General features: G+C 42.7%; 2 protein-coding genes and 1 long non-coding RNA gene across 6 annotated transcripts; 1 reads left to right on the forward strand and 2 right to left on the reverse strand.

The window, feature by feature from the left end:
- Positions 1-19: 19 nt before the first annotated feature.
- On the reverse strand, positions 20-15584 carry CFAP206 (cilia and flagella associated protein 206). 2 transcript variants are annotated; one of them, XM_083433507.1, is made up of 13 exons: positions 15488-15584; positions 13818-13926; positions 12199-12282; positions 10838-10928; positions 9895-10083; positions 8223-8381; positions 7133-7341; positions 5880-5999; positions 4782-4980; positions 2843-2983; positions 1868-2061; positions 874-1017; positions 20-294 (listed from the first exon to the last, which is right to left on the reverse strand). In XM_083433507.1, the coding sequence occupies exons 2-13, from the start codon at positions 13923-13925 to the stop codon at positions 64-66; spliced, it is 1869 nt and encodes a 622-aa protein (XP_083289633.1). In that variant the 5' UTR covers position 13926; positions 15488-15584; the 3' UTR covers positions 20-63. The 2 variants fall into 2 exon arrangements, with proteins under 2 accessions (XP_083289633.1, XP_083289632.1); XM_083433506.1 differs by lacking the exon at positions 15488-15584 and adding an exon at positions 15255-15379.
- On the forward strand, positions 15488-18942 carry LOC310674398. 3 transcript variants are annotated; one of them, XR_014509552.1, is made up of 4 exons: positions 15488-15617; positions 17425-17548; positions 17849-17930; positions 18830-18942. It is a non-coding gene; the product is annotated as an uncharacterized lncRNA (long non-coding RNA). The 3 variants fall into 3 exon arrangements; XR_014509553.1 differs by having other exon boundaries at positions 15539-15656; XR_014509554.1 differs by having other exon boundaries at positions 15544-15656; positions 17428-17548.
- LOC310674377 (uncharacterized protein C6orf163 homolog) lies at positions 17386-27905 on the reverse strand. Its single transcript, XM_083433589.1, has 5 exons — positions 27179-27905; positions 23335-23429; positions 19963-20070; positions 18778-18980; positions 17386-17922 (listed from the first exon to the last, which is right to left on the reverse strand). The coding sequence occupies exons 1-5, from the start codon at positions 27324-27326 to the stop codon at positions 17502-17504; spliced, it is 975 nt and encodes a 324-aa protein (XP_083289715.1). The 5' UTR covers positions 27327-27905; the 3' UTR covers positions 17386-17501.
- Positions 27906-27948: the final 43 nt, after the last annotated feature.

The raw sequence follows: 27948 nt of genomic DNA on the forward strand, positions 1-27948 counted from the left end.
AAGAATGAGACACAATGAATTTGTTTTTTGTTTTTAAAGTTCATTTATTGAAGGACTTGTCATTTATGTTTCATCAACTGCTCTTGTTAAGTTGATTTTGATCATGCGGGTAGTTGGAGGTGTTCCTCCACGGAGACCAGCCAGGAAAATCTGAGGTTTGGGTACATTAGTATTGCTTTCTCGCTTGGTCTGTGTGCCATTATCCTTCAGTGGGTACACCTGGCTGCAGTTGTCCCTTCTCATGTGACTTAGATTGGTCTGCACTGAGTGAGTTAGCTTTTGACGCAAGTTTGCCTGAATATAAAAAAAAAAGATAAAAGAATAATCAGTTGCATTTAACATAATGTGAGATTATGTTAAATGATTGCACTGCGTGAAATACTTATAAATGATTTATACTTTCTTATCAAGGCTGGATTGAACTGATCAAATTCTAGGATGTGTATAAAGCCTATGTCAACAATGAAGTAGCAAGGGGAAAGCACTTTCCATTTCTTTGGTGCAAGATCAAGTCTTCTTTTTGTTTGCCCAGGCATTTTAATTCATTTTACTGCCACTGCCTGCTTCATAGGTTTGTTACCTGTCAGTTTTATTGTTATGAAGGATATGTGATGTTTATATATTTATTTATATTATCATTATTGTACACCACCCAGACACGATGAAGGGAAGTTTAGACATTTAAAAGTAACAAAGTAAAAGCTTCAGCATGAATGTTGCACTATGCTATTCCAAACAAAGCTGATAACAAAAGATGGAGGGGCTAAAAAATTTAAGGTCAAATGCATGGAGTTAAGTCTGAAAAGATCTGAGAGATAATGTAGTTATTTGTAGTTTGTCTGAACTAGTCTCTCAAATCATGTTGACACAAACCAGTTTGATGGCTTTTCTTCTCAGTTCCCATTCATTCCACTCATAGTTCTTCACAATATTTGGTGGCAAAATATGGACGTCCGTCTGAGTACTGGTGTCACATTTTGTGATGGGTTTCATACTCTTCTTGTCTTTGGCTCTGATCTGTAACAACAACAAAAAGGAATAGCTATTTTTTATTTCCACATTTTCACCTTCCAACCAAGCATTAGATAAAAACTATAAGGGAAGATATATTAGCACACTTCCAGATGGGGCTGTTTGGAGTGTTGAGTGTACTGAACCAATGCATCCAACTACCACAAGCTATTCCCCATGCTAACTGCAGCTAAACCCACAATGAACTAGTAAGGACAAGACACTGCCAAAACAAGAAATGTGGCACCAACCTTATGCATTAAGAAGTACCTCTTCTTTGAGATACTTCCTGATCAACTTCCTGTATTATTAAAATGGTAGCTATATTGCTTTTGGAGCATAAGAACACAGGAGCCTGCTTCATGGGGCCAATGGCCCATCTAGTCCAGCATCCAGTTCTCACTGTGGCCAACCAGAAACCTATGGGAAGCCCATAACCAGGACCAAGCACAAGAACACTCTCCTCTCCTACGGTTCCCAGAAGCATACTGCATCCAACAGTTGAAAAAGGACATAGCCATTGTGGTTAGTAGGCACCGATAGCCTTGTCCTCTATAAATTTGTCTACTCCTGTTAAAACTATCCAAGTTGGCAGACATCACTACCTCCTGTGGGACAGAACTCCATAGTTTAACTACGTGCTGTGTGAAGGAGTAGTTTCTCTTATCGCTTCTGAATCTTCCAACATTCAATTTCCTTGGATATCTACACATTTTGAGAGGGAGAAGAACTTTCCTCTATCCACTTTCTCCATGCTATGCGTAAGTTCTATCATATTGCCTCTTATTTGGCTTTTCTTTAGAATGAAGCTTTCTTGGAGTGGCCTAAATAGGTAAAGGATAAATGTGTTGAATACCTGAGAATAAGGGGCAAGGGATTCAAATTGCTGATGAAGTTCAAGCAGTTGAATAAGCTCTGCAGATTCCTTTGCTTTTTCTGCAATCATCTTAACGCATTTCTCTGGATTCTTGGCAAAATTATATGCCGCTTCCTTGGAACTAAAGGCATAGTATTTCTCCCGAAACTTCAGGATTCCAACAGCAAGGTTCGCTGACAACAAAGCGCAAAAGAACACAGGATTTCTTCATGACATTCCTGATGCAGATTATAGTGTTTTCACTTCTGAAATTAAGAATGGCTCTAGTGTCTAACCTGTCTGAAAATTCAGTCAACTTTAAATCATGATCTCCCCCAGCAAATCACTTTCTATGGACTAAGAACAAGACTAAAGAATTTAGTAGCTAATCCTGCATGATGTGGATTACATCAGTAAAAATAGTAATACCCTTTTAAAAATTGCACTGTTAAATTCTAGTTTCTTTGCTGGACAAACAAATACAAATTTATGCCTTGAATGGAATTCTAAACAGGGTGCTGTTAAAGCAGTGGAGGCTCCGACATCCCTCTTCTCTCCAAACAAGAGAATTAGTCTCCAATAGATCTCTTTCTGGCACTGATTGGCTTTGCCCTTTTGTCTTGTTGATATGTCTTCTTTTCTATTGTTTCTCTGTCCCAGCTACCATCGATCACTGTGTATAGCAATTTTCTAATTCCCTTCCTCAGATTTATCTCCCGCCTACCAAATGCTTTTCACTGTTCCTTCTCTCTTCACCCCCCACATTCCTACTGCCTCAAATTCTTCTCCGTCTCCATTTTTAAGCCAAGCCCCAGTAGTTTGGGTGGCAAGCTCCTTATATGTCAGGTATTTTTATTTTATTTTTACACCAAATTTCTATAAAACTAAAGCAAGGCAGTCTACAACTTAAAACATAATATGAAGCAGTAAGAATGCTCTTAAAAAGCAAACAGGACTTATCTACAAATGGCAAACCTGGGATAAGAAGACCATCTTTCACGGCAAAAGTATAAGCACAAAACCCATGGTACTGAATTTGCACTTGGCTGAAATTAATGGTGGTTTCTGGGAAGAGCCATTCTTCTACGGTAAAGTCAGCGGGATTTACTTTGCTATCTGAAATATAAAAAAAACAGCAGCTTGGGATATATTTTCAGTATCAGAAAATGTGCTTCCAGACAGGTATTTATTGCAGGAGAAAATTGCTTATGCATGCAGATTTTTATTATTAGTTGCAATGTCCACACATTATTGTTGGTGTCAAAATGAGTGTATTTCCCCCACGCCCCAGCATTTAATCAAGATGTTCCCTTTCTGGGGGGGAATATGATGTTAAAAACCTGTTGCCAATGACCCATTTGCTGTATCTCAATAACCCATTTGCAACATTGAGGTCCCACCTAGAAACACCCCAGATAATACCCATGTATACACATGGTTACTGGGGAAGGTTGAGACTACTGAATCCCATGGCACAAGTACCTAGTGAGGTACTGAATAATCTAGTATTTCATATTAGGTGGAAAGGTTCAGGGCAACTTTTATTTATTACTTATATCCACAATATTGGCCCTCAGAACAGCTCACAAAACATTTATTCTAAAACATATTCCCCCCCCCAAACAATAACACAATTCATCTAGAAAGATGAGGCTATAGTGTGGCCTAGGAACAGTTTGCAGCACAGGAGGTTTTGATACTGCATTTTATTTTTTCTATTTTAATTTTCTGAGAGCAACCCATAGAACATATGTTATTGGTCAGCCATACAAATTTGTATTTATATCCCACCCTCCCCAGCCGAAGCCGGGCTCAGAGCGGCTAACAACAGTAAAAGTAACACAATTTACATAAAATCCACAATCTATTAATTGAAATACATTCTAAAATCAATTCAGAATCAAATTAATAGCAACCATTGGGCTAGAGTTCTATGAGGATTACCAAAGCAGGGGGTCAGACTGTGCCTTGGCCAAAGGCCTGATGGAACAGCTCTGTCTTACAAGCCCTGCGGAAAGATGTCAAGTCCTGCAGGGCCCTAGTCTCTTGTGACAGAGCATTCCACCAGATCGGGGCCACAGCCGAAAAAGCCCTGGCTCTGGTTGAGACCAGACTAACCTCCCTGTGGCCTGGGACCTCCAAGCTGTTTTTGTTTGAAGACTGTATGGTCCTCCGTGGGACATACCAGGAGACGCGGTCCCGTAGGTACAAGGGTCCTAGGCCGTATAGGGCTTTAAAGGTTAAAACCAGCACCTTAAACCTGATCCTGTACTCCACCGAGAGCCAGTGCAGCTGGTATAGCACCGGGTGAATGCGATCCCACGGCGAAGACCCCGTAAGGTGTCTCACCGGGCATTCTTCACCCACTGGAGTTTCTGGGTCAGTCTCAAGGGCAGCTATATATATATATAGCCGTAAGTGCATGACACATGGTAAAGGCAAAAGGTAAAGGATCCCTGGATGGTTAAGTCCAGTCAAGGCAACTATGGGGTATGGTGCTCATCTTGCTTCAGGTCAAGGGAGTTGGCGTTTGTCCGCAGCTTTCTGCGTCATGTGGCCAGCCTGACTAAACCGCTTCTGGCACAACGGGACACCATGACAGAAACCAGAGCGCACGGAAACACCATTTACCTTCCCACCACAGCAGTACCAATTTATCTACTTGCATTGGTGTGCTTTTGAACTGCTAGGTTGGGAGGAGCTGGGACAGGGCAATGGGAGCTCACTCCGTTGTGGGGATTCGAACCGCCAACCTTCCAATCAGTAAGAGGCTCAGTGGTTTTTATGGCACATGATACTTATTTAGCAATAAAACGGAAGCTCTAGCTCTCAAAGGGCTAAGAATCTGAAGGTAGCAAGAGTATTCCATGGACTTTATACATTAATTCAAAATGCATAATCATGGTTTTAGTACCAGCACTTTCTTTTAACCTTTCCTCATCAGTTTTTACAATAATATCTTCAAGAAGAGATTCCATCACATCTTCTGGAAAAATCACTGAGTGGGCTCCTAGGAACTGCTGGAGATTGATAGTCAAGTTATTGAGGAAACTCAGCACCAGGATCTTGTCTTGAAAACTGGTCCAAAGGTTAGAAAGTGCAATAAATATAGGCTGGGAGGGGGGGAAAACAAAGAAATTGAAGTTGTATTTGCAAAATTATGCTGCCTGCTTGCCAAAAATATGTAGTCTGATGTTCTTTATATATACTCCACAGGTGAGGAGACAAAAGCAGGGGATGCAATTCATGATCTTAAACCATAACAATTTTAATTGTAAAGGATTTTTGAAGGAATATTTACACTCTCTCCTCTCCTTAACATGCACCCCTGATTTCTTTATGTTATTTCTAGCACAGCATAGGACCAAAGACTATCACAGTGCCAGGATATATACTCCTTGTATACAATAAAGCAATAGATTCCTCTGATGAAAGTTAAACAGAGAACAGGGAATTTTCATGCTGTTAAATTGACAGCATGTACAAACCTACAGAACTTACAGTACTTTCTTTTTTAGCAGCTCTGTACAAACCCACAAATCTGTACAAACCTACAGAACTTTTTTAGCAGCTCTGTGTAAAATCCGAGAGACAAACTTGCTACGATGACAGGAGATCTGATGTCCTGCAGGGTTTTTTGTTTTAAATAAAGCTGCGTGAAGATGCTGGGTGGGTTAATTCTCCCCTGTCCCTGTAATGGATTATTTTCCCAATCTGAATACCCCAACCCAATATGCTCTATGGTATCATATGGGCACCTGTATGCTTTGTTGTATGTAGCAAATAATAGTTCCTGGGGGCAGTTCAAATTGGGAAAACATTGGGAGGGGAGGGGAGGGTCAAGACCCCTCTCTCAGCACTATCAACAAGCTCAAAACTCCCATGGACTAGCTGAACAGAAAGGCAAGGATCCAGTCTCTCTCTGTCTCTCGGTGTAAAAGAGGTCTGTGTCACTAACTCAGCACACAAACACAAGCTAGTCCTTTTACATTCTAGCAATTTAGGAACTTACATAAACCAGAGACGTAGGCACTGCTGTCTTTGCCTGAACAATACTTTTTAAGTGCTCCATCTGTGCTGCAAACTCCTTCTGCATCATATCAACTTCTTGTGCACATGTGATCACATCAGACTGAAAAGACAGCATACAGCAGATTACCAATGGAAATTCAGGACATTTCCACAGTTCATTGAATCTACCACATCTACCTTAGCTCGTTGAGTGGCCTAGAGGCAGTCAGTATCTCCAAGCCTAACCAAAGTCCCAGGGTTGTTGTGAGGATAAATAATGGGACAAAGCAGGGGCAGAACCATGTATGCCATCTTGAGCTCTTTAAATGAAATACGGGGTGGAATACACACGCACACATATTGACAATCTCCAATTAGATTCTCAGTCATCTGGACATGTACTCCTATATTGCTATGTACTGCAGAGAATGACACTTCTTTTCCAAAGTGCACGAGAGTTCAGTCCAACTTGGAACCTTGTACAATTCTCTACCAACTAAAAGTTGGTTTCTTAAATTGAACCTGCCCCTCCCCACTTGGCTCTTCTTCATCTGGTGGCAACATAGTTGGGAGGGGGCAGCTGGCTGTGCCAGGGAGGTGAATTAATAAAATAATAATAATACAATTTCTATACTGCCCTTCATCCAAAGATCATATGGCAGTTTGCAATATAAGAACACAAAAATACATACCAAAGTGACAAACAAAAACAATACTCCCCACCGCCACAGTTTAAAAGGCCACAGTTTGTTTAATTAGCTAAAGGCCTGGGAGAAGAGGCATGTTTTTGCCTAGTGTCTAAAGATATGTACCAAAGGAATGATAATCAACTGAAGCCTCCATGAGAGGTCCAGAGGGTGGCAACATGAAAAGAGGCCTTTTCTATGGTGGCTCCCTGTTTGTGGAATGTTCTCCCCAGGAAGGCTCAGCTGGCTCCTTCATTACAGATCTTTAGGCACCAAGCGATAACATTCTTCTTCAACCAGGCCATTCACTGATTAAACAGTCTGTGGCCTTTTAAATGTCTCAGGGGAGTGGGTGGATTATAGGTGGTTTTTTGTTTTGTTTTGTATTTGGGTTTTTAATTTATTTTTTATGTTGCAAACTGCGACATAAAAATCTGTGATCTTCAAATGAAGGGCAATACTGTATATAAATTTAATAAGCATAGTTATAAGTATACGAAATCTTACGGGCACAATCAATGTATATGCCAGCATTCTAGAAGGGATGCAAAGTATAAAACAATCTTACCAGAATGATGCAGAGGAAAGCCTCGTGTTGTCTCACGTTGTACAGGACTTCTTTTAACATTGTCGTTTTAAGTTCTATCTCAGCATTTTGACTCAGGTGCATCATTTCAATCAAGGCTGTGTATTGGTACGCCAAATCCTTGGAAGCTTGCAGTTCTATTTCTATATGGTGGTTGGCTGCTGGGATAGCTTCATTCAGAATAGCTGGTACTGTTGACACAGGGTTGGTTTGAAACATATAGAAGGGGCATGGCAGTAATTACTAAGCATGCCAACCTCAAATTCAGTAACTAACCACAAGCATTTCCCCCACCTATTTCTGTCTAAAATAAACAGGGCTGACATCCGAAGAGATGCATGGAGCCTTCCATATGAGCACACCAAGGCTTTTGTGGGTTCCCTTCCACTTGAAGCCCCTTGCATGCCCTGAAAGGTCTCTCCTGAGGACTGAGAGAACCTCAGAAGAGCATCCAACGTAGTTTGAATGACTGCAGACAAGACTGGGCATCTGCAAAAGGACTCTTAACCACACATCGGTGGCATCTTTGGATCCTGGTTTGGGTCAATAACCTTTTAAAAGTACTGAGTTTTAGTCAATAAACTATCATATGTTAACTGACTTTTCCACCTTGCTTCTCCTAGTTCCAAAAATAAGCATCTGAAGTAGTATGTTGTCACCTCTGAAAGCTCACACTATTTTTCTAATATGAAACTTATTTACAGTTAGTCTCATGGTGAGACTAAAAAACATTTCTTTTTTCTCTCAGGGGGCTAACACGGCTTTCTATTTTATATAAATATATAAAAATCCTATGAAAGGCTTTACAACAAGCCAATTTAACAGAGTTTTTAATAGATAATACAGTACAGATTATCAATTTTGAAGATATTCAGTAAAGTTAACCTGCAGCAGAACAGCATGTTATCACATCTCATTTGGAAGATCAACTTAAATGCTGTATTTGCATGAAGCAATTCAGATGGGACTACTGGTGATCAGCCAGCACTGAGCATTTTTGCACATTTTAAAGTGGCTTAAATGGCTAATGCAGACACATCATCAAGTTTAGCACCTACTAGTATATACCTACACTCATCAATGCCTTCTCCTCCCTTCCCACACTCCTTGTTGAATAGCCGAATTCCTGTGACAATCATGGTGAGCTCCTTCAACTGCCTCTCTTTCTCCTTCTTTGAAAGGGAGAGGAAAGCCGCAAGTTCTGTTTGAGGGAAGACACTCTGCAGGGCAGCTGTAAAATATTAAATTTGGGAAATGTCATACAAAAAAAAAAAGGCAGACAACAGCTGTAACATCAAATAAAACAGAAAGGTGAGCACTAGAAGTTATTTGGGGACGAGACCACAATTTGTTCACATTGGGTTGCTCCCAGTCGGGGCTTCGTTTTGCAAATCAATCATTTAGGTATCACCGACAGGTAACTGGTGTGGGTGTATCTTACTGGATTTTCCATGGAAACGCCCCTGGTATAGTAAGATACTTATTCACATTTGAGATCCCACTATGCTGGAGATCATGTCTTGAATCCTAAGAACTGTGAATGTTCTGTTTGTGGAATGAGAATTTCTCAATCTTTTTCTTCCTGTTGCAGCCCCCTTTGCATGCCCCCCTCCTATGAACATAGTTAAGTATAAGTATTTTAACTTACCAAGAGCTATAAATGCTAAATCTTATGACGGCTGAAGAGGATAATCAATAAACTAACACTCAACATAAACTGAAATTGTTATGGACAAAGCTACGTGTGTTAAACTGCCCCACCCCCCTCTCCCTCTTAAAAAAAAAAAGTGTGTCAAGAGCATCTACAGAATTTAGAGACTCTTAACACACTCCCGCCCCCCCTGTATAAATGTCAGTGAATAAGGCCATTGGGAGACATTTGCTAATTCTGCGCTACTAATTCTCCTTCCAAGAGGTAAGAGTCTGAATAATTTGGACTTGGGGACTGAGGGGGTTAAGGACCTGAAGAGTGTAAGGAGGGATTAGGATGGAGATGAATGACATGCAAGAGTAAGTGGTCAAGGAATATCATCAGGGGGATGGAGGCTTGGAGGGAAGTATGGAGTTGTGCAAGGCATTAAAGCAGACAACCAGACTACAAGTTCTGCATGAACTACCTAGAATCTCAGGTATAGAATCTTGTATGCAGAATAGTATAACGCCCTTTCAGCAATTAGTTTGAATGGAAGGCCACAGTGAGTAAGGAGGTGAATGGCCAGCTTGGGCAGTTGTCAAGTGCCAAGAACCCCACCACTGCTCCCTTGACACAATACTTGTGACTTGGTTAATACGCAGCACAGGGGCTGTGTCCTTCTGTCTGCATCCCTTCTTGCTGTGTTGAATGCTGCTTCAGAAGATCTCCATATCTTCAGGAAAGGGTTGGATGGTTGCTTGCATTTGGCCTGTTGGATATGTGAAGTGTCTATTTCTGGCTCTCAGATTATGTTCTATTCTCAGACTGGTTTTGCTATCTGGAGCAGATATTTGTATACGTGCTTTTGAGTGTTTTCTTTGAATTGTTTTACCGGGGAGGTATACATACTCTGGATTGTTTCTAGATTAGCTGTGAACTGCCACAGATACATACTGAGGCACAAAGGCAGCATACAAATACTTCAAAACAAAAGAAAGTAAAAAGACAGTCCCCCAACTAGCCACCGCTTGTTGCTCAGTTCCTATGCAATGACTACCACAGTGCATATTGGCAAAACTCTTCACGGCATATATCTGAAACAGTTACCAACCAGTTGCCTCTCTAATGACCTTGATGTCTGTAGGGGATCCAAGGCCAGAGCGCAGCAGGACATAGCTGACAATTTTCCGATAAACACTTTCCAATTCCTCTTTGGTACGAGCACGGCTATCTGTAATTTCTCTGCCCACTGGAGCAAGGCGAGAATCCAAAACACGATGCTGTTCCTTGATTAACTCAACTAAGAGGAAACACAGAGGATGATACAAAAGCAAGTTATATCACTGGCACCACCTGCATGCTTCAGCAGACCACATAGTGATGCAGATTTCATTACTTGATAGTTTTTCAGTTACACATCAGTTGTAACCCCAAGGCACAGACAGCCAAAAGACATGCATAGGCATCAACAGATTTTCAACTTAGCTAGTTGAAAATGCCCATATTTCACATGCTTAAATCCTCCCATGCTCTTCTCATTCTGATACCTTAGGGCTGCCATCCTAAGGCATTATCTAGTGATCATGCTGAGATTTACATACAAGTAATCACACATAGGACTGCACTATGTAACATAATTGCACAAACTCAGTTGTAGGTAAATTGAGACAGTGGAATGTATCGGTTCCATTTATTTGGTATAGGATATAACTTTTAAAAAACCACAAATGCACTTCCAGGATTTTAAATGCACAATAAATATTAACTGTTCTAATGTTAAGTAAATGTTGAATATTTTTTAAAGAGGCAATTTAATTTATAACCTCCTTATAGATTGCATCTCTTAGCATGTTCACATATTATTGAATTTGCTGTTTCATTGTATTACAGTACTATAAGTTTTCACATGTAGCAAGAATAGATACATTGCGGCTGCAATCCCATGTAAATTTACTAGACAGCAAGTCCTCTTGAACACAGTGTGACTTCTGAATAAGCATGCATAGGATGTACCATCACCATATTCACATTAAATTACTCCACACATTGATTACCTCGACTGATATAGTTCATATCAAAATAAACTTGCATCTTAATAGTGTCCAGGGATGGATTGCTTGTGTCAAGCAGTCTTTCAATGGAAAGCTAAAAAGAGAAAATGTTGATGCAAGTTATTTCAAGCCCCTTAACTAATTATTAAAATAATATTACCGTTGGGCACCTGGAAACATTATGCTACAGAATTTATACATGTGAAACAGAATCCATCAGTTTAATCGTTTTAAAAAATAAGGTGCCCTTTGCTTAAACATTACTTGAGAAAACAAATTAAGGGGCTGAGAGGCACCACTGCAAGAACAAAATGTTGCGTTGCCATAATGTAGCTTCAAGACACAAAACGTTCATAGTTTTTGTAATTTACTTGTTCCTAAATAGCATAATAAGTGGACTGCTGCGTGGAGTTGAATAATATGGATTAGATTTTTTGCTATTGTCTGATTCCAAGTGGCTGCATGAACTTTGAAGTGCACATAGCTTCATGAAGCTACTCATTCTCAATACAGAGAGGAGGCAAGCAGCTCAACACACTCTAAAGCAGCAAATATGCAGCCCTCAGCCTTGAAACCAATAATCCCTTCTACACAAGCAGTCTCATATACCACTGCATGCAGCCTGTTGCTGCATAATACAGCAGCACTAGGCTGCGGACACACAGAGAGATTTGTTGCTTGAAATACTAGTTCACTAGTGGCAATTAACTAGTCTAACCACCTTCTTAAAATCTATCTAACATATCTAACAACCTCAAAATCACAGACAGGAGGCTTTCTTTAGAACAAAGCATTTTCATCTTTCAGGTGTCCTACACACCTCAAAAGGGCATGTATCACAGTTTGAAGCAATGATATATGTATGTAGCTGTGCTTATAAAGCCATTTATGTGAGGCATATTTTAAATTCTACTTCTTATGGCTGAATGCATTAAGTGTCATCTGCTTGCCAAATTTCCATTACATTTAAATCAAACGTTATATTTTGTGTTCATCAACTGGGTATACAAAATTATGATCCAATTGTGCAGGTTTGGAGAAGCAGTTGGGGGAGATTTCAACGGATAATGAGAAAATGGACAGCAGTCCAAGGTTTATCACTGAGAGATATGTGGCTTTAGATGACTCTGAGAGCATAGGCTTTAAATGATTTTGTGGTCTGAAACATAGGTTTTTATTAATTTGGTAAACACTATACACAAAACAATAATTTAGGTTGCAATCCTGAGTAGAGTTAGGCTGCTTAATTCCCACAGACTTCATGAGTTGCTTGAAAGACTGCTTTAATTTGTTGATAAGTCTTAGTAAGTTCATTGAAATCAGTATAAAAATAGTTAAACAAATGTTTAGATTCACAAAATTACCTTAATAAGTTTTTGCACATCAGCCTTTGTAAGGGTCCTGTCCACATTAAATCCATTCCTTGGATCCAATACAACAGCTTTCACCTATAAGTAAAGAGGAAAAAAAAAGAAAAAGAAAAAACACCAGGCTTCCAGTTATTTATCTTGTGCTCTTAAAGATATATTACTGCCAAATACAACCACAGAATAAAACAGATTAAATGTCCCAACTGCTCAAGGTTTCCCCACTAAATGTCATTTCCCAGTTTAATTTAATAGGCATGAGAACTAACTTCCTGGTCCTAGCAAGCATACTTACTTGGAAATTTTATCAAAATCAATGGGAACTAAAAATGATTTTTAAAAATGCAATAAATGGTTGAGTGGTTAATTTATCATTCTATTAAATAAAATATAGAGCAGAGCCCCAGAGGTACAGCCCTTATGGTGGCACTGGATAGAAGCAACCCAGTATGAGGTTTTATTCTGCTCTCAGTTCTATCCTCCTTTAAAACATTGCTTGGAGAAGTGTGGTTGTGAGCTCCAGAGAACAAATATAGGGGCCTCATTCCCGGCATTTGGGGAAGTAAATACAAATGTCATCATTACCTGCCCAGCTCACGAAGCAAAATGATAGAGCAGGTGTACTACTGTGGAAAGTCTTTCCCAGTCTGCAAGTGGAGGTGGAGCACTGCTATTGCGGCTAGTAGCCACTGAATCAATACTCTTCTCAAACCACCCAGGTAGGTGGTCCTCATTGCTTCATTTGGAAGTGAGTTCCTCAGTTTAACTATGTGCTGCGTGAAAAAGCATCTTCTTTTGTGTGTCCTGAACCTTTCAACGTTCAGCTTCCTTAGTTGTCCATGGGTTCTAGAGTTCCAAGGGTTGCCTGCATAACTCTTGTGTTACAGTGGTACATCACGTTAAGAACTTAATTCGTTCTGGAGGTCTGTTCTTAATCTGAGACTGTTCTTAACCTGAAGCACCACTTTAGCTAATGGGGCCTCCTGCTGCTGCCACACCGCCGGAGCATGATTTCTGTTCTCATCCTGAAGCAAAGTTCTTAACCTGAGGTAATATTTCTGGGTTAGCAGTCTGTAACCTGAAACGTATGCAACCTGAAGCGTATGTAACCCGAGGTACCACTGTACTTGCATTTTAGCCCCAAGACAATCGTGTTTTGTGATGTTCTGTTCCTTTAACATTATTTTAATGCCACAGGAGTGACATGTTAACATGACTAGAAAGCAGTGTTTGAAACTCCCATTGTTCTGGGCGCATTTTGCGACAGGGAATTTCATTCGCGTGAGCAGTTTCTGAGCTCTGGGCACAGTACCGCGTCTAAGATTTCAGATTAAAACTGCCACTGCTGGCGCTGAGGGCCTAAGAGGAGAAATTCCCCCTACCTCGATTTCCAAGAGATTGCTGTAGCGTCAGGCAAACTGATAGGTTTAGCTGCAGTTCATTTATTTTCAGCTTGGTATTCTTGTTGTTTAAAAAAGCACACCTAGACATTCTGTTGTGGCACCCATGTTTAAGGTGCCATTTAGCTCCTAGCTTTCATATTTCAGTTTCTAACACTGCTAGAAAGAAGAGCTTTCAAATGAAGCACATTAGCAAACTGTGTATTTTGCACTTACCATGAATGCGACCAGAGTTTCTGATACGGTTTGACCTTTCATGGCACATTCTTGTCCTATTTCACGGATGATATTCTTTATGACACTTTCAGCTTGAGAGTGAGTCATTCTGCATTATCAAGATATGAAGGGCTCACATTGTTACAATACATGGTAATTTTTTTCACAGAATAACTGACAGTATTGTGATTGCACATTCAATTAAAACTTCCTCAATCTTTTAAGTTTTCAAGAAGCTGCCTACTTCTGCATAAAGAAACAATATACTATATAATACTTTAGTTAGGGATTATACATACCTGTATCTTAATTGAGATTTGAAATTGTGCATTGTTGAGAGAAAGGGAGGCATGCTTGACACTCTTTTTGAGCATGCCTCAAGCCCTGGAAGGCTTCAGTTTATGTATTTCTAAAATGTATCAGGCCTTGTTCATGTGAACTAGCTATGGCATTTAACTTTATCAGTTGCCTTTTGGAAAAAAAACAAAAAACCTTTGTTCAAGCTGATGTAATAAAATAGAGAATCCTGATTTTATGAGATGAAATTATAATTATTTTTGTGTTTTACATGTTCTTATTCCATTCTTCCACCTTTTTTCTTAAACGTATAATTAAGAGCTAGTGTGTGTGTGTGTATATATATACACACACACACCTTATTTGCTGTGTGTATGTATATCTTAATATTTACTATGATTTATTCATTATTATGGATATTGATGTTTATGTGATTAATAATAATAAAAATCATATTATGTAAACAAGATGGGTGGATGGGAGCGTGCCTTGCTGGATCCAAGGAACAACCGGGAACTTTGGCTCCTGATGGTTCCTTTGGAGTCCCACCTTTACCCACACCACATCTGATGTCATGCATGGTATCAGGTGTGGGATGTGTGGGTATGACTTCCTAAAAATGGCCTGGTGGGCCATGTTTGGTACATGGGCCTGAGGTTCCCCACCACTGTGATATCAGTGACAAGAGTGAGAATTCCTGACTCCCAGGCAATTTAAGCCAAAATATTACAAAAATACACAGCTACAAGAAAAATGTTGGCACTCATGGCAGAGTTGCCTGGCTGTGTCCCGTCCTTGGGCTCCACATTACATTATTTGGGCTTCCAGAGTTAATTACAGCCCATGCCCTTTTTAAATGTTGGGGAGGGGTGCAGGTTTATTGGGTTGTTTTTGTTATCTATTTTGTGATTTTATGTTGTAACTGCCCTGAGACCTGCGGATATAGGGCGGTATACAAATTTACTACTACTACTACTATTATTATTAGTGGTATAAACAGTGCTCTATTCCCCCCTTTCTCCTCCCGCTTGGTGGGGTTCCTTTGCCCCTCAGCTGTGCGGCAGACATGAAGAAATTCAACAGGTGCTTAATTCTCTCTCTCCCCCCCCCTCCAGAAGTGCAGCAGCGGGAAAACTTCACCTGTGTAATTTATTTGTTCTCTATAGCAAGGAAACGCACCAGAGTCCTGAGCAGATGGGGAAGGGGATACTGGCGACCCTCTTGAAGGAATTTAACAAGATGTGGTCTGCCATCCCGCTCACCTGGCTCCAGTAAAACTCTCCCCCCTCCCCCCCCCGCCACTCCTTGACTTTCCCGTCTCTGTAAATAACAACAGTCTCCCCCCACCCCCCAAGACGAGCACGGAGACTTACCTGCCTCTCCCCTCCCGCCTCCCGCGGCGCCCTCGGAGCCTCCAGTCTCGGCCCCTGAAAGGGAAGAAGCGCCCGCGTCGTGTTTCCGCTGAAGAGCCGCGTCTCCATGGAGACCGCCGGGGCCTAGGAGGTAGGCGGAGCTAGAAGGCCGGAGGCGGCGCGGTCTTAGGTCAGGCTCAGTGGTCTTCGGAATGGGCGCACACGTGTTCGCTGGGGAACTTAACCCACCTCCTGATCTCTGTGAGGTCCAGCCCCCCCGCCGCGGAGCTTATTGTCCCCACGCTTGCCTACCCCACTGCCCTCCCCTGTTTCTCTCTCTCTCACACACACACACCAGTTGCATCCATGGGCGTAGCTAGGGGTTTTTTTTTGGTGTGGGGCAGGACTTGGTTAGGGGAGGCAGGACTTTTGTGGGGGAGCAGGACCGACGTGATTGATCAGTTAGTTAAGTATTTCTATTGTTTTACTTGATCTGGGGGGAGGGCAGCTGCCCCCGTCCGCCCTGGCAATGCCTATGGTTGACAGGACACGGGGCGAATCGTAATAGCCCACTGGGGTCTCCAAGCACGCGTCCCATCCTGCTGGAGGATGCATCGTCTGCCTGTCATTCTTTGTTGCTCTTGCTGGAAACGCAGCTGGAGAAATGTTCTTCAAAGCAGCATCTCGTCCTAGCAGCTATGTGCTAGGTTTTAAAACACACAAAACTCAAGAGATTGTGACTTCCCAAATCCACCTAAGAGGCATTTGAAAGCTGTTTTCTGCACCCCTCTTAATAGCCTCTACTGTGGAACTACTGTGTTGGACACACTGGTTACTGTTGAGCCACACGAGATTGTGAGAACTGTTTTCGGCATGCTGCTTATGGGAGGACTTTCCTAAAGTGAATCCACTGAGCAAGGGAACATTATTTGCCAGCTAATTAATGCTGTCTGCTTTATCCTTTTGACAATCTCACAGGACAACATTGTTGGCATCTGTCTCTCAAAAGACAATGGGGTACACCTTGGGGGGTGAAGTCAAACTGTTGAAGAATCACAGCACTGCTGCTGCTGTAGAGGCTGGTAATCGTGATCTCCCATGCTTTTGCTGCATTAGCAGCACAGCAGTGAACTCTTGATGCGCAAGCTTGGGCAGTGTGTATGTAGGTCCTGGACTGCTAGGTGACAAGACCCCACCCCCAGCCTCGCTGATGCAGAGATTATACAGTGTCTGCTCTTTATTGAGCTTATAGAGCTTTCATTTTGTGTCCATCAATCATTATTCTGCATCTTTCACTGCATTTCCACATCACTTTCCTAACTGCAAAGTCATGGGGTGATTGATTTGTTGTGCCTCAACACTTCCATGCACTTTAATAGGGCACACCTATATCTGATTGTGTTCCAATTCCCATCAGCACCGGCCAGCAAGACCAATGAGCTTATAGGTGATGGGAGTTGTAGTCCAGCAACACCTGGAAGTCCACAGCTTTGCCACCTTTATGATAGGTACACATAGCCTTAGAATGCGTTAACAGTAAATCAGGAACAATTTGCTAGCTCCTCCATCCCCTTTCTTTTTTTTTTTTTTAAGGTGCTGGGGCTTGCAGTTGTTAGAAGCCACCCTTCTTGAGTTGGCAGTATATCATCTTCAAATAAAATATGTATGGAGGCAGCTTACAGTTAACCCCATGGCAAGGTAGGATAGGCTCTCTGCACATGTCCAGAGGCATGCTTGCTAGTTTCAGGGCTCAAATTGAGACATCCGTACTCCCTAACTTTTACAGAAGCAGCTCGCTTTTAGTATACAGAAGCAAGATTCTCCATCCACCCCTCAAAGAGCACAGCTTCACAGTCTGAGTCACAGGGGAGTTCATGAGTTATCCAAGGGAAATATAGACACAGGCTCACAGTTAAACCTTAGTGAGAGAAGATGGATTTATTTCTCCTCCTTCCCAGCAGTTAAGCAACTCCTCTACAGCAAGACTGGATGGCTGCAGCAAACGGGCAGAACTCCTTCCTGGTTGTCATTCAGCTTACGTTTCTACACCAGAGTCAACAAACTGAGATACTTTTCTGAATGGTAAGATAAAGTCTGCTTGCCCTGGTGCAAGTTGTGGAAATGTGAGGTTAATGTATTTCTGAAATGCTTCTCTTGTTTCTAATATTTCTGTTTCCAGGCTATCTTTCCAGTCTGTCATGCTTTCCAGTTGGTGGCTAAGAGTCAGGATCTCACCATTTTTCCTGCTCACCTCGTGTGACACCTCTTGCAACTGAGCCTCACGGAGACTTTCTGCGCTTTTGATGAGTTTCTCAGTTTCTTCCTGAAACTCTCTCTGGGAGATTTTAAAGGCCATTTCCATTTCATATTTTTTCTCCACAGACAACTGCTGCAGATTCTTCTGATAAATTTCGTTGGCAATCTCTCCAGCTTTACGGAATTGTTCCAAAAACTTCCTGGAGGGGTGAGAGAAAAGATCGTATGATAACTTCAACATAATTTTTCATTACTGGCAATTTGAAAGCCAGTCTTGTGTGAACTGGACATTTTTTTCAGCTGGAGGCAAAGCAAAATGCCTTGCAATAAACTGGACTAAATCTGTACATGGAAACCAGATAGTAAAACTTCTGAAGACCTAACCCCCACCCTGCCCATCTTTACTATCAGATTCTATTAAATCTGGTACTATCCAACAGCACACATAACAGGGAGTTAACTCCACTGATCACATCAGCCTTGTTTGCAAATCACAGCAAGCCCAACAATGGCTTACCAGGGCTGTATCAACATGAAGGCTTCCAGGAGGAGCCCAACCTAAAAGAGGCTCTTTTAAAAAGCTAAGAGTCGATTTAGCATGTCACCTGAACCTCGGCTTGTGCTTAAGTGCTCTCCTCACTAACCACAAGCTACATCCACACAATGCCATTGGCATCAAAATACCCTTCAATTTAATCCAATTTACTGCTGCCCATGTCCCATTTGCAATATCTCAGTGACCCATTAGCAAACCAATCCCACTTTTGAAAGCACCCACTGCACATCCTGCTCCAGCAGATCAGTTGGAGGAACACTGGTGGTGGAAAGCACTCTATTTGCAGATATCTGGATGAAAACAAGGTCAGGTGCAGCTCTCTTAAACCCATCCCCTTATATTCAACAGGGATGGGAAGCCCAAGTCCCTCCAGGTGGCATTGAACTCATTATCCCATTATCCCCAACCAGCATAGTCAACTATCAGGGATGATGGGTGATGCAGTCCAGTGGTTTCCCCATCCCTGCTTTAAAATATGAAATGGGGTTAAGCCAAGTACTTGTTTTGCTTGTCAAGCATTCCAGATATTTTGTTCCTCTCTTCCTGTCTAGCTTCAGCAACGGCTTTCGACTTTTCCATCGCGAGCTCCAGCATGAGTCGCTGAAGTTTGTGTGTCATCCTCTGCTCAGCAGCTTCTGATTCTCTTTTCAGTTCCAGTTCCAGGTGATGGAGCATTTCTATCCTTGTGTTCTTCACAGCCTCCTGCAGCAGCGTTAAAAAAACAAATTAGAATAGGAAGGGAGGGATTAGGCTGCTTCATCCCTGTTTTAAACAAGACGAGCCTAGAAAGAATGCACTACGCTTTATAAACCACCTTGGATGTAGAAAATGCAAGTTCAAATGCTTCAGCCACATAGCTTACTGAGGTTGTCTTTCTAGTGACTGTCTCACCAGTGCACTGAATGCTTAAGTTTTTATATATTTATGAAAAATGAAATGCCCTTTTACAGTTTAAATACGTAGATAAATGTAGTTCTAAAATAAAAGTTTTACTGCCATCTTATGCGTAGAAATAGAATGAGACACAGACTAGAAAGGATGTCAAAATGCCAGTAATAAATCAGTTTTAAACTCTCCCATCCAGTACTTTATTTTCTAAAAAATGTTAAGGGATAGTCTCATTTCCCTACTCATATTGAAATACTGCCCCTCAATGAGGCCAAACTTAGATTCACAAAATGTTTAGGGGTATGTGTACCCCTGCATCCTCCCTGAAAAAAAGCACTGCTCCCATCTTAAAAAAACAAACAAACCCTCCTTCAGGTTTCAGCTGAATCTTTACCTTGACACCCTAGATTTTCATTTGTGGTTTGTTTGTTGTTAATTCAGCAGAGTTTTCAAGAACAATCCCCTCTCTCCACCTACTTGTTACAAGAGAGATTGTGCCACATGCAGCTTCTGCATGTTTATGTAGGTTTGGACCCAACATTCCATTCATAAATAAAGGAGATTTCAGTTCATGGAGTGGGACTTTTTTCTGCCTCTTCCACCCTTCCCTCTGCAGCCCCATACTCCCTTCCCCAAGAACTGGGGGGGGGGGGGGGGCCTTTGGGAATGGTGCAGGACATACTGTAGAGGGTCCAGACATGGGGGTGTCAATTGGTAGGAATCCGTCCCCACACAACTCCAAATGCAAGGCATTGTCTCTTGACATGTTGCAAACAAAAATAAAACGACTACTGACTTGTAATGCTTTTTCATCTTTCTCTTTAAGAGCTTCAATATCTTGCTGGTGTAGAGCAGCTGCACGTTTGAGGGCATCTTCCACAGCATCCTCTCTTTCTGTTGCAGCCTACAAAACAAGGCATAGCCATGAAGAAAACTGTGCTGAGGACATTCTAATGCTGCACATCAGCTAGATCGCTCTGGGTGATATCCAACTAAGTCATAGTCAAAGCAGACCCATTAATATCAATGACCTTAAGCAACAAGTCCCTTAATTTAAATCGGTCTGTTTTATGACTTAGTTGGATATCACCCTATATTTATTATTTTCCCATTAATTTTCTTTTTTAAAGCAGCAGCACAGCAATAGTTCTCATAAGCAGCAGAATAGAGGATATGCCTGTGTTTGGGCTTTACCACTCCAGACTAAAGGTGGCAGCTTACACAACTGTTTGTTCTTCTATACAAAGTAAGTTCCCTGTACAGTGGTACCTTGATTTAAGAACAGTCCGGTTTAAGAACGATTCGGTTTACAAACTCCGCAAAATCGGAAATAGTGTCCCGGATTGAGAACTTTACCTCAGTCTAAGAACGGAATCCGAACGGTGGAAGGGCACCAGTGGCAGGAGAGCGCACCTCAGTTTAAGAGCGGTTTTGGTTTAAGAACAGACTTCCAGAATGGATTAATTTTGTAAACCAAGGTACCACTGTACAGTGGTACCTTGGGTTAAGTACTTAATTTGTTCCGGAGGTCCGTTCTTAACCTGAAACTGTTCTTAACCTGAAGCACCACTTTAGCTAATGGGGCCTCCTGCTGCTGCCGCGCCGCCGGAGCACGATTTCTGTTCTCATCCTGAAGCAAAAGTTCTTAACCTGAGGTACTATTTCTGGGTTAGCAGAGTCTGTAACCTGAAGCATATGTAACCCGAGGTACCACTGTACAGAGAAGTAGCAGGGAGAAGGGTTTGGGCCTTGTCAAATGTCTACGTTTTCTATGTGAAGGGTTGTGGGTTTGTTGTTTTTTTACAGCAAACCTGTTTGCAGGGATTTTATTTCTACAGCAAACCATTCAACTGTGCACATGCCACCTGCAGTCTGAAAGTGGTACAGCCCAGAAACATGTTGGCAGAACGATCCAAACCTTTTTTTCCAAATAGGCAGGCAGAAGTGGCACCAGAAGAATTCACATTAGCCAGGGGAAAACCCTAAAGAGAGCTTTCTGGGGAAGGTGGTGAGCTGGCACAAGAGCCATTGGACAAATGGGCAGGGAAGAGAGCAGTATCTGGAAGGCCACAAATTCCCAATTGCTGCCATGAAAAGACAGGTGCTGCTGTTTCTACATGGCTGGTGGCAGTAGTTTCCCCAGGAGTAATTTAATGGCTATTTCATAGCTTTTGCCTCAGTGTTGCATGTAGATTGTGTTACTCAGGACCCTGCTGCACAAGCAGAACCAATGTCAAGCACACAGGAGAGCAGCCACAATGCACTAAAAGGATGAAAAATTTGCTTCTATGACACTATACAAAGGCGGCTTGGAACTTTATGCCATGTTTCTCTGCTGTCTATGGGAGACCTCGGCATCCTGGAAGGGAAGATTAGAAGGAAACACCATACCATCAGTGTAATGTTATGTTAAGGAACTTAAAGACAACGAGCCACAATGCCTAAACAAATGTAGGATCAGAACACTGAACTGTTTTGGAAAGCAAGTGCTGGGAGGTGTCATGGCGCACAAGCCCTACACCAGGAATGGGGAACCTGTGGCCCCTCAGATGTTCTGGACTCCAACTCCCATCAGCCCCAGCAGTTGTAGCCCAACATCTGGAGGGCCACAGGTTCCCCGTCCCTGTCCTAAGTGAAGAGCTGATGAAGAGGCAAGGGTTGCAGTTTCACTCCCTCTTCCTACTCCAAGATAGAGTAATGAAATTGATATAAAGTGGGAAATTTCATCCTCACAGTTCAGATGCTGAGTTCAAAGAATCTCCCCCCCCCCTCCTCTTGCAGTTTATCTAACTCTGCTTTTGAAGGTCACAAGATCTTAGCTCACAACGCTGGCTGGGGAACCATGAATTTTATTCCGAAATGCTAATACGCTGCAAAACTTAGAAATTCTAGGTTACAACTAGAAGGGCAGGAAGAAGACACTGATTCATTGTTTTGTCAATGTAATTATTATGCCATATGTCATTTGTAAAATTTATTTTCTATAGGTACTATATTGCTGTATTACATTGCTTTAATTTGCTATATCTTTAAGTTGCTCTAATTTCAAAATATCATTACCTTCTACATGAAGATAATAACATGCCTTAAATGAAACACTGTAGTGCCAATAAATCAATTGATTTGGTTCAATTATAATATTAAGTCTGTGGTCTTTGGCACCGGCTTATGCTTTATTCCCTGCCATACTGTGTTGCTAATGAGCAAATCTGAACCCTGATCTGTAACACTTGTGAGTTCCCGTATTTTTCGCCCCATAGGACGCACCTTTTCCCCTCCAAAAGTGAAGGGGAAATGTGTGTGTGTCCTATGGGGCGAATGCAGGCTTTCGCTGAAGCCTGGAGAGCGAGAGGGGTCTGCTCCCGAGGGTTGCGCAGAGCTGCCTGCACTCCCGGGCTTCGCGCAGCTCTGCACAACCCTAGGGAGCCCAGTGCGAAGCCGCGCCGGGCTCCCAAAGTTTGCGCAGAGCTGCCTGCATTCCGAAGCCTGGGGCGCGCTGAAGAGCGTGCCCGGGCTTCGCGCAGCTCTCCGCAAGCCTGGGGAGACCGGCGCGGCTCCCTAGGCTTGCGGACAGCAGGCTGTTCTGGGGGCTGGGGTCGGGGGAAGCTCAGGCTTCCCCCGTGCCAGCCCCGTGCCTTGGGGGGGGGGATATTTTTCCCCCTTTATTTCCCCCCCCAAAAAAACTAGGTGCGTCCTATGGGGCGGTGCGCCCTATGGGGCGAAAAATATGGTAGATACCCAAATTAACATATCAGAAAGATAAATACAGAACTGATCCATACAATGGTATTTTTATTCAATTATTTTATTATGTAAATAAATATTTATATCCCACATTGAAGAATATAGTCTTAAAAGGGTGTATTACAAAATAAACATGAAAGGCAAAAGATTGTAAAACTTATAAAACTCATGTAATCATATATAGCAAGGTTAGGCAAGTTATAGCCCATATTGTTGGGCTGCAATTCCCATAATACCTGACAGCTATGCTGTCCAGGGCTGATGGGAGCTGGAGTCCCTCAGCCTCTGGAGAGTCACAGGTTCCCCACCCAATATATCACATATTTCTGTAAAATATGCTGTCTGCATTATACATCAGTAAATATTCACAAAAAGGGCCCAGTGCAACAGATTGGGTAATGCAATGACAGCAGAACAGTTGTACCTGAAGCAATAGTCTAGCTTGCACTTTTTCAATTCGTTGTTGTACTTCTGCTTCTCTTCTATCTGCTTCTGCTTGCTTAATGTCAGCTCCCAAGTCTACGTATGCCAAGAAAACACACAATTGGGGAACATAACACTACATGTTATACATAAACTACACAAGCCATCTGTTCCTTTGCTTGAGCACTTAAGATAGACGCTTTAAGATTTAAGGTATTTTTATTTAATATTATTCAACCACGTACCGTATTTTTCGGACCATTGGACGCACTTTTTTCCTCCTAAAAGGGAAGGGGAAATGTCTGTGCGTCTTATGGAGCGAATGTGTGGTCCCTGGAGCCAAATCGCTGTTGCCCTGCGCTGCTGGGGTGCTCTTTGGTGGTGGGGGGAGGAGCCACGGTGCTCTGCAGGCAGCCTCCGCTTTCCCCTGAAGCCCCGACAAGGTTTGCAAGCAGAGGGAAGGCTGTGCGCTCCTGGGCTGCTCTTTGGGGGTGGGGGGGAGGAGCGAAGCAGCTCTGCCGGCAGCTTCTGCTTTCCCCTGAAGCCCCAACAAGGTTTGCAAGCAGAGGGAAGGCTGTGCACCTTTGCCCTGCGCTCCTGGGGTGCTCTTTGGGGGCGGGGGGGGGGGGAAGCCACACTGCTCTGCCTATAGCTTTTGCATTCCCCTGAAGCCCTGGCAACGTTTGCAAGCAGAGGGAAGGCTGTGCGCTCCTGGGCTGCTCTTTGGGGGTGGGGGGGGAGGAGCCAAGTGGCTCTGCCTACAGCTTCTGCTTTCCCTTGAACCCCGGACAAGGTTTGCAGGCAGAGGGAAGGCTGTGCGCCTTTGCCCTGCGCTCCTGGGGTGCTCTTTGGGGGTGGGGGGGAGGAACCAAGCGGCTCTGCCTGCAGCTTCTGCTTTCCCCTGAAGCCCCGGCAAGGTTTGCAAGCAGAGGGAAGGCTGTGCGCCTTTGCCCTGCACTCCTGGGGTGCTCTTTGGGGGTGGGAGGGAAGCCACACTGCTCTGCCTGCAGCCTTTGCTTTCCCCTGAAGCCGGGACAAGGTTTGCAAGCAGAGGGAAGGCTGTGCGTCTTTGCCCTGCACTCCTGGGGTGCTCTTTGGGGGTGGGAGGGAAGCCACACTGCTCTGCCTGCAGCCTTTGCTTTCCCCTGAAGCCGGGACAAGGTTTGCAAGCAGAGGGAAGGCTGTGTGTTCCTGGGGTGCTCGTGGGGGTGGGGAGCAGCAAATTGCTGTCTCTCAGTGCCTCCTAATTCAACTGCAAAGGATTGCCTAACCGGATTCTGAGCTCCATTTGAAGTTTAAAAATATTAAGTTTGGGGATTTCTTCAAGTAGCAGTTTTGCAGAAATAGTCATAAATACATGCAAAGCATTTCCACAATCCAGTATTAGTAAGCTCAGCTAAAACCGAGCAAGCATCTGGCTCAGTAACAGTTTAAACTACACAACTATAACCAGACATCCTGTGTGTTTGTATGTGGACCATGTTCCTAGCAGCTAATCTTTATTGCTGAAAAGAGGCACTGATATTCCACTCCAAATTTATAACTCATTATACAAATTCTTACAAGTACAGTCCACCTATACCAAACCAAAAACATTGTGTTCTCTTGTTATTGAATGGAAGCTATTTATCTGCCCTCTTTTCCTCTGTTCTTTGCTCAGTCACTCCATTTTGAATCTTCCTTTCAAAACAACCATGCCTGTTTTGAGAAAACTTCAGAGATTTAGGAACTGGAGCACAATCATTTGATCTCTTTGCTGTTCCTCCATACTCCAAGCACTTCTCATTTGCACAGCCTTGGTTTCTCTCCCTGACTATTAATATTCTTGATTAATAACAGTAAAATGCTCAAATTTTAATTTTTGTGACTGCTGCCAATACTGACTTCCCAGTGATAATGAAAACAGCTACATTATAATGGAATGTCTGTCCTTTTTCCATTCTCTTCATTATATATCGTGGCTCGCTTTAAAGCAGCAAAGTGGACAGGAGCCACCCACTTTGCTGTTTTAAATAGTTTAGCACAACATTTGAGTCAGATTTTTTCTTCTTATTTTCCTGCTCTAAAAACTTGGTGCGTCTTTTGGTCAGGTGCGTCCTATGGAGCGAAAAATACGGTATAATTTCCTGAAGGCTGGTGCACCCCCATCATTAATGACTTGGGTTGATTTCAGTATATAAAAAATGATTCCCCAGATCAACTTGCTAGCAGATTTGACTGCTCAGAATTATAGAATTGTGGAGCTGGAAGGGACCACTAGGGTCATCCAGTCCAACTCCTGCAATACAGGCATCTTTCCCCCCAATGTGGGGCTTGAACCAACGATCCTGAGATTAAGAGTCTCATGCTCTACCAAGTGAGCTACATCAGAACAGAAGCAAGCACTAACATCAGGCTTACACCTAGAAGTGATGGCATGCATTGGCCCCATTCAGGAGAGCCTTTGTAGGATTCACACGTAGTAGGCATGTGGGATTCAGCTGCTCTCTGGGCCTGCGCATTAAAAAAGCAAGCCACAATCTGCACCATGTAGCACAACCCAAGGAATTCCACAGGGCACACAACTGCCCCACACAGGCACAAACAAATTCTGTGTCGGTAACTGGTGGGCCCAGCTGTGCTTATCTTTGTAGCTGACTGGTAGTGCATCTCCTCTGCATGCAGAAGGCCCCATGTTCAATCTCCGACAGCTCCAGATAGGGCTGGAAGAGACTCGTTTAATATACTGGAGGGCTGCAATAGACAGCGCTAAGCTAGGACAGACCAATGGTCTGACTCAGTATAAGGCAGTTTCCTACGTTCTGTGCTAATGCAGCAGCAGCAGCACTCCCTCCCCAGCAAGGCAATTTCCCAGTTGAAGCAGGCACTCTGCATTCCCACCCCACAGTGCAGATGCCCATTCTTCCTTTCCAAAAAGCAGAAAGGAAGACCATACCAACCAGGCACCTACATGAGCAGCTGCAACATGGAGCACAGTGGTAAGGGTGCAGTTCCAGCAGGTGTCACTGTAGGGCGATGAATGAACATGGCATCAAGTGGTACTGGGCTTTTGTCAGAGACTGGGTTTTGGCCACTGGGAAGCAAGATCCAGGAACCAGTAATCGGTGGTCACAAATCAAGCATCAGCCACGGCTGTTAGCTGGGGAAAGCAGTGGCTGAATGGAGAGTTCAGGAGTCTAGGAATGCTCCAAACCCTGTAGCCCTGGTGATTTGCCACACAGGGCAGCGGGTCCTGACTCTTGCTAACATGCCCACAGATCTTAAGACAAGCTAATCAAATGACTGGTCAAACTTTCATCCATTAACATATTTATCAAGGAAAAAATGTATTCATGACAAATAATTTTTGAAGGTTAGTTCTAGAGGCCATCAGAGTCTCTGCCCTACAGCAGTAAATTCCATAGGTACATTAGACATTGTATAAAGCACTGCTTTTGGTCTGTCCCAAACCAGTGTCATGCGACTACATTGATTGTGTTGACAGGGAGGCAAGTAATTATTATACTCTTCCTAAACTTTCATAAACTCTCCATCATGTCTCTCACACACTTACATCCTTTTATAAGCTAAAAGCCCTTCCCCTAACTGACGGAAGTATTTTTACCTAACTAAGGTCTCTACCCTCTTGTGTTTGTGGCCTTCTTTCTGCATTTTCTCCAGATTTTACTCTTATCCTGTTTAACATGGGGATTACTGCAACTGTAATTACTGTAATATGTGTGGATACACCTTAAGTGTATCTGAGTGATCAATGTATGCATGAAAACAACTGAGCACCAGATATATTGACTTTTTGGTGGACAGGCATGAGTATCTAAAATTAAATAAAGTAACTATCTACTCACCCAATATATCTCTGTGTGTATAATACCGAGTTTTGTAAGGCTTGTATTCTCGAATCCGCTCAAAAGTCTCTGGTCTAGGAGGTGGTGGAATTAGTTTTGAACAAACAGCACAACAAACAAATGTGTCAAAATCTGGATTCCTAATCATGATTGCAGTCAAGATTTTTCCTCCTCCAATGACAAGTGAGGACTAGATGAGGAAGCGAAATCTTAGTTCTCATAGCCTAAACTGAATTGTCTTCTTAGAATCTGTGCACGCTAGTGGGAGAGAGAGAAAGGTTTCACCATTGTTTGGTGAGATTATTTGATAGCAAGATGATACCTGCTTCAGCTGCAGCCCTGGTGTTAAGGAGCTCTGCCTATCATGTGGCTGTGAGAGGTCTCATAATATAGGCTAACTTCTCACCCAGTAACTGTTGCTAGGCTGGGTAAGCTTTGCTCACAAAAGCATTTTAGATCCTTTAAACAAATAACTTTAAAAAGTTTTGTGCTCTCCCAAGTAGTTTACACAGGAGAGTCAAGCATTTAATAAAAGCTTAGGTTATCTTCCAGATAATAAGACAGATTATGATGCTTTTGCTGCTGCTTAAGTGGCTCTATTCTATGGGTTATTTATTGTATGGCTTTTATTATCATGTATTGTTCTTTTTCTGATTTTCTGTTAGCCTTTCTGCTCTTAAAATTTTGTAAGTCGGTGTAGCATTCTATACACAAACACAGAACAGGCGTGTACATGTGTGTGAGAGAGAGAGAGAGAGAGAGAGGGAGAG

This window comes from Podarcis tiliguerta, assembly GCF_965153285.1.
Source record: "Podarcis tiliguerta genome assembly, chromosome: 3".
In the NCBI taxonomy this organism is placed as follows: domain Eukaryota; kingdom Metazoa; phylum Chordata; class Lepidosauria; order Squamata; family Lacertidae; genus Podarcis; species Podarcis tiliguerta.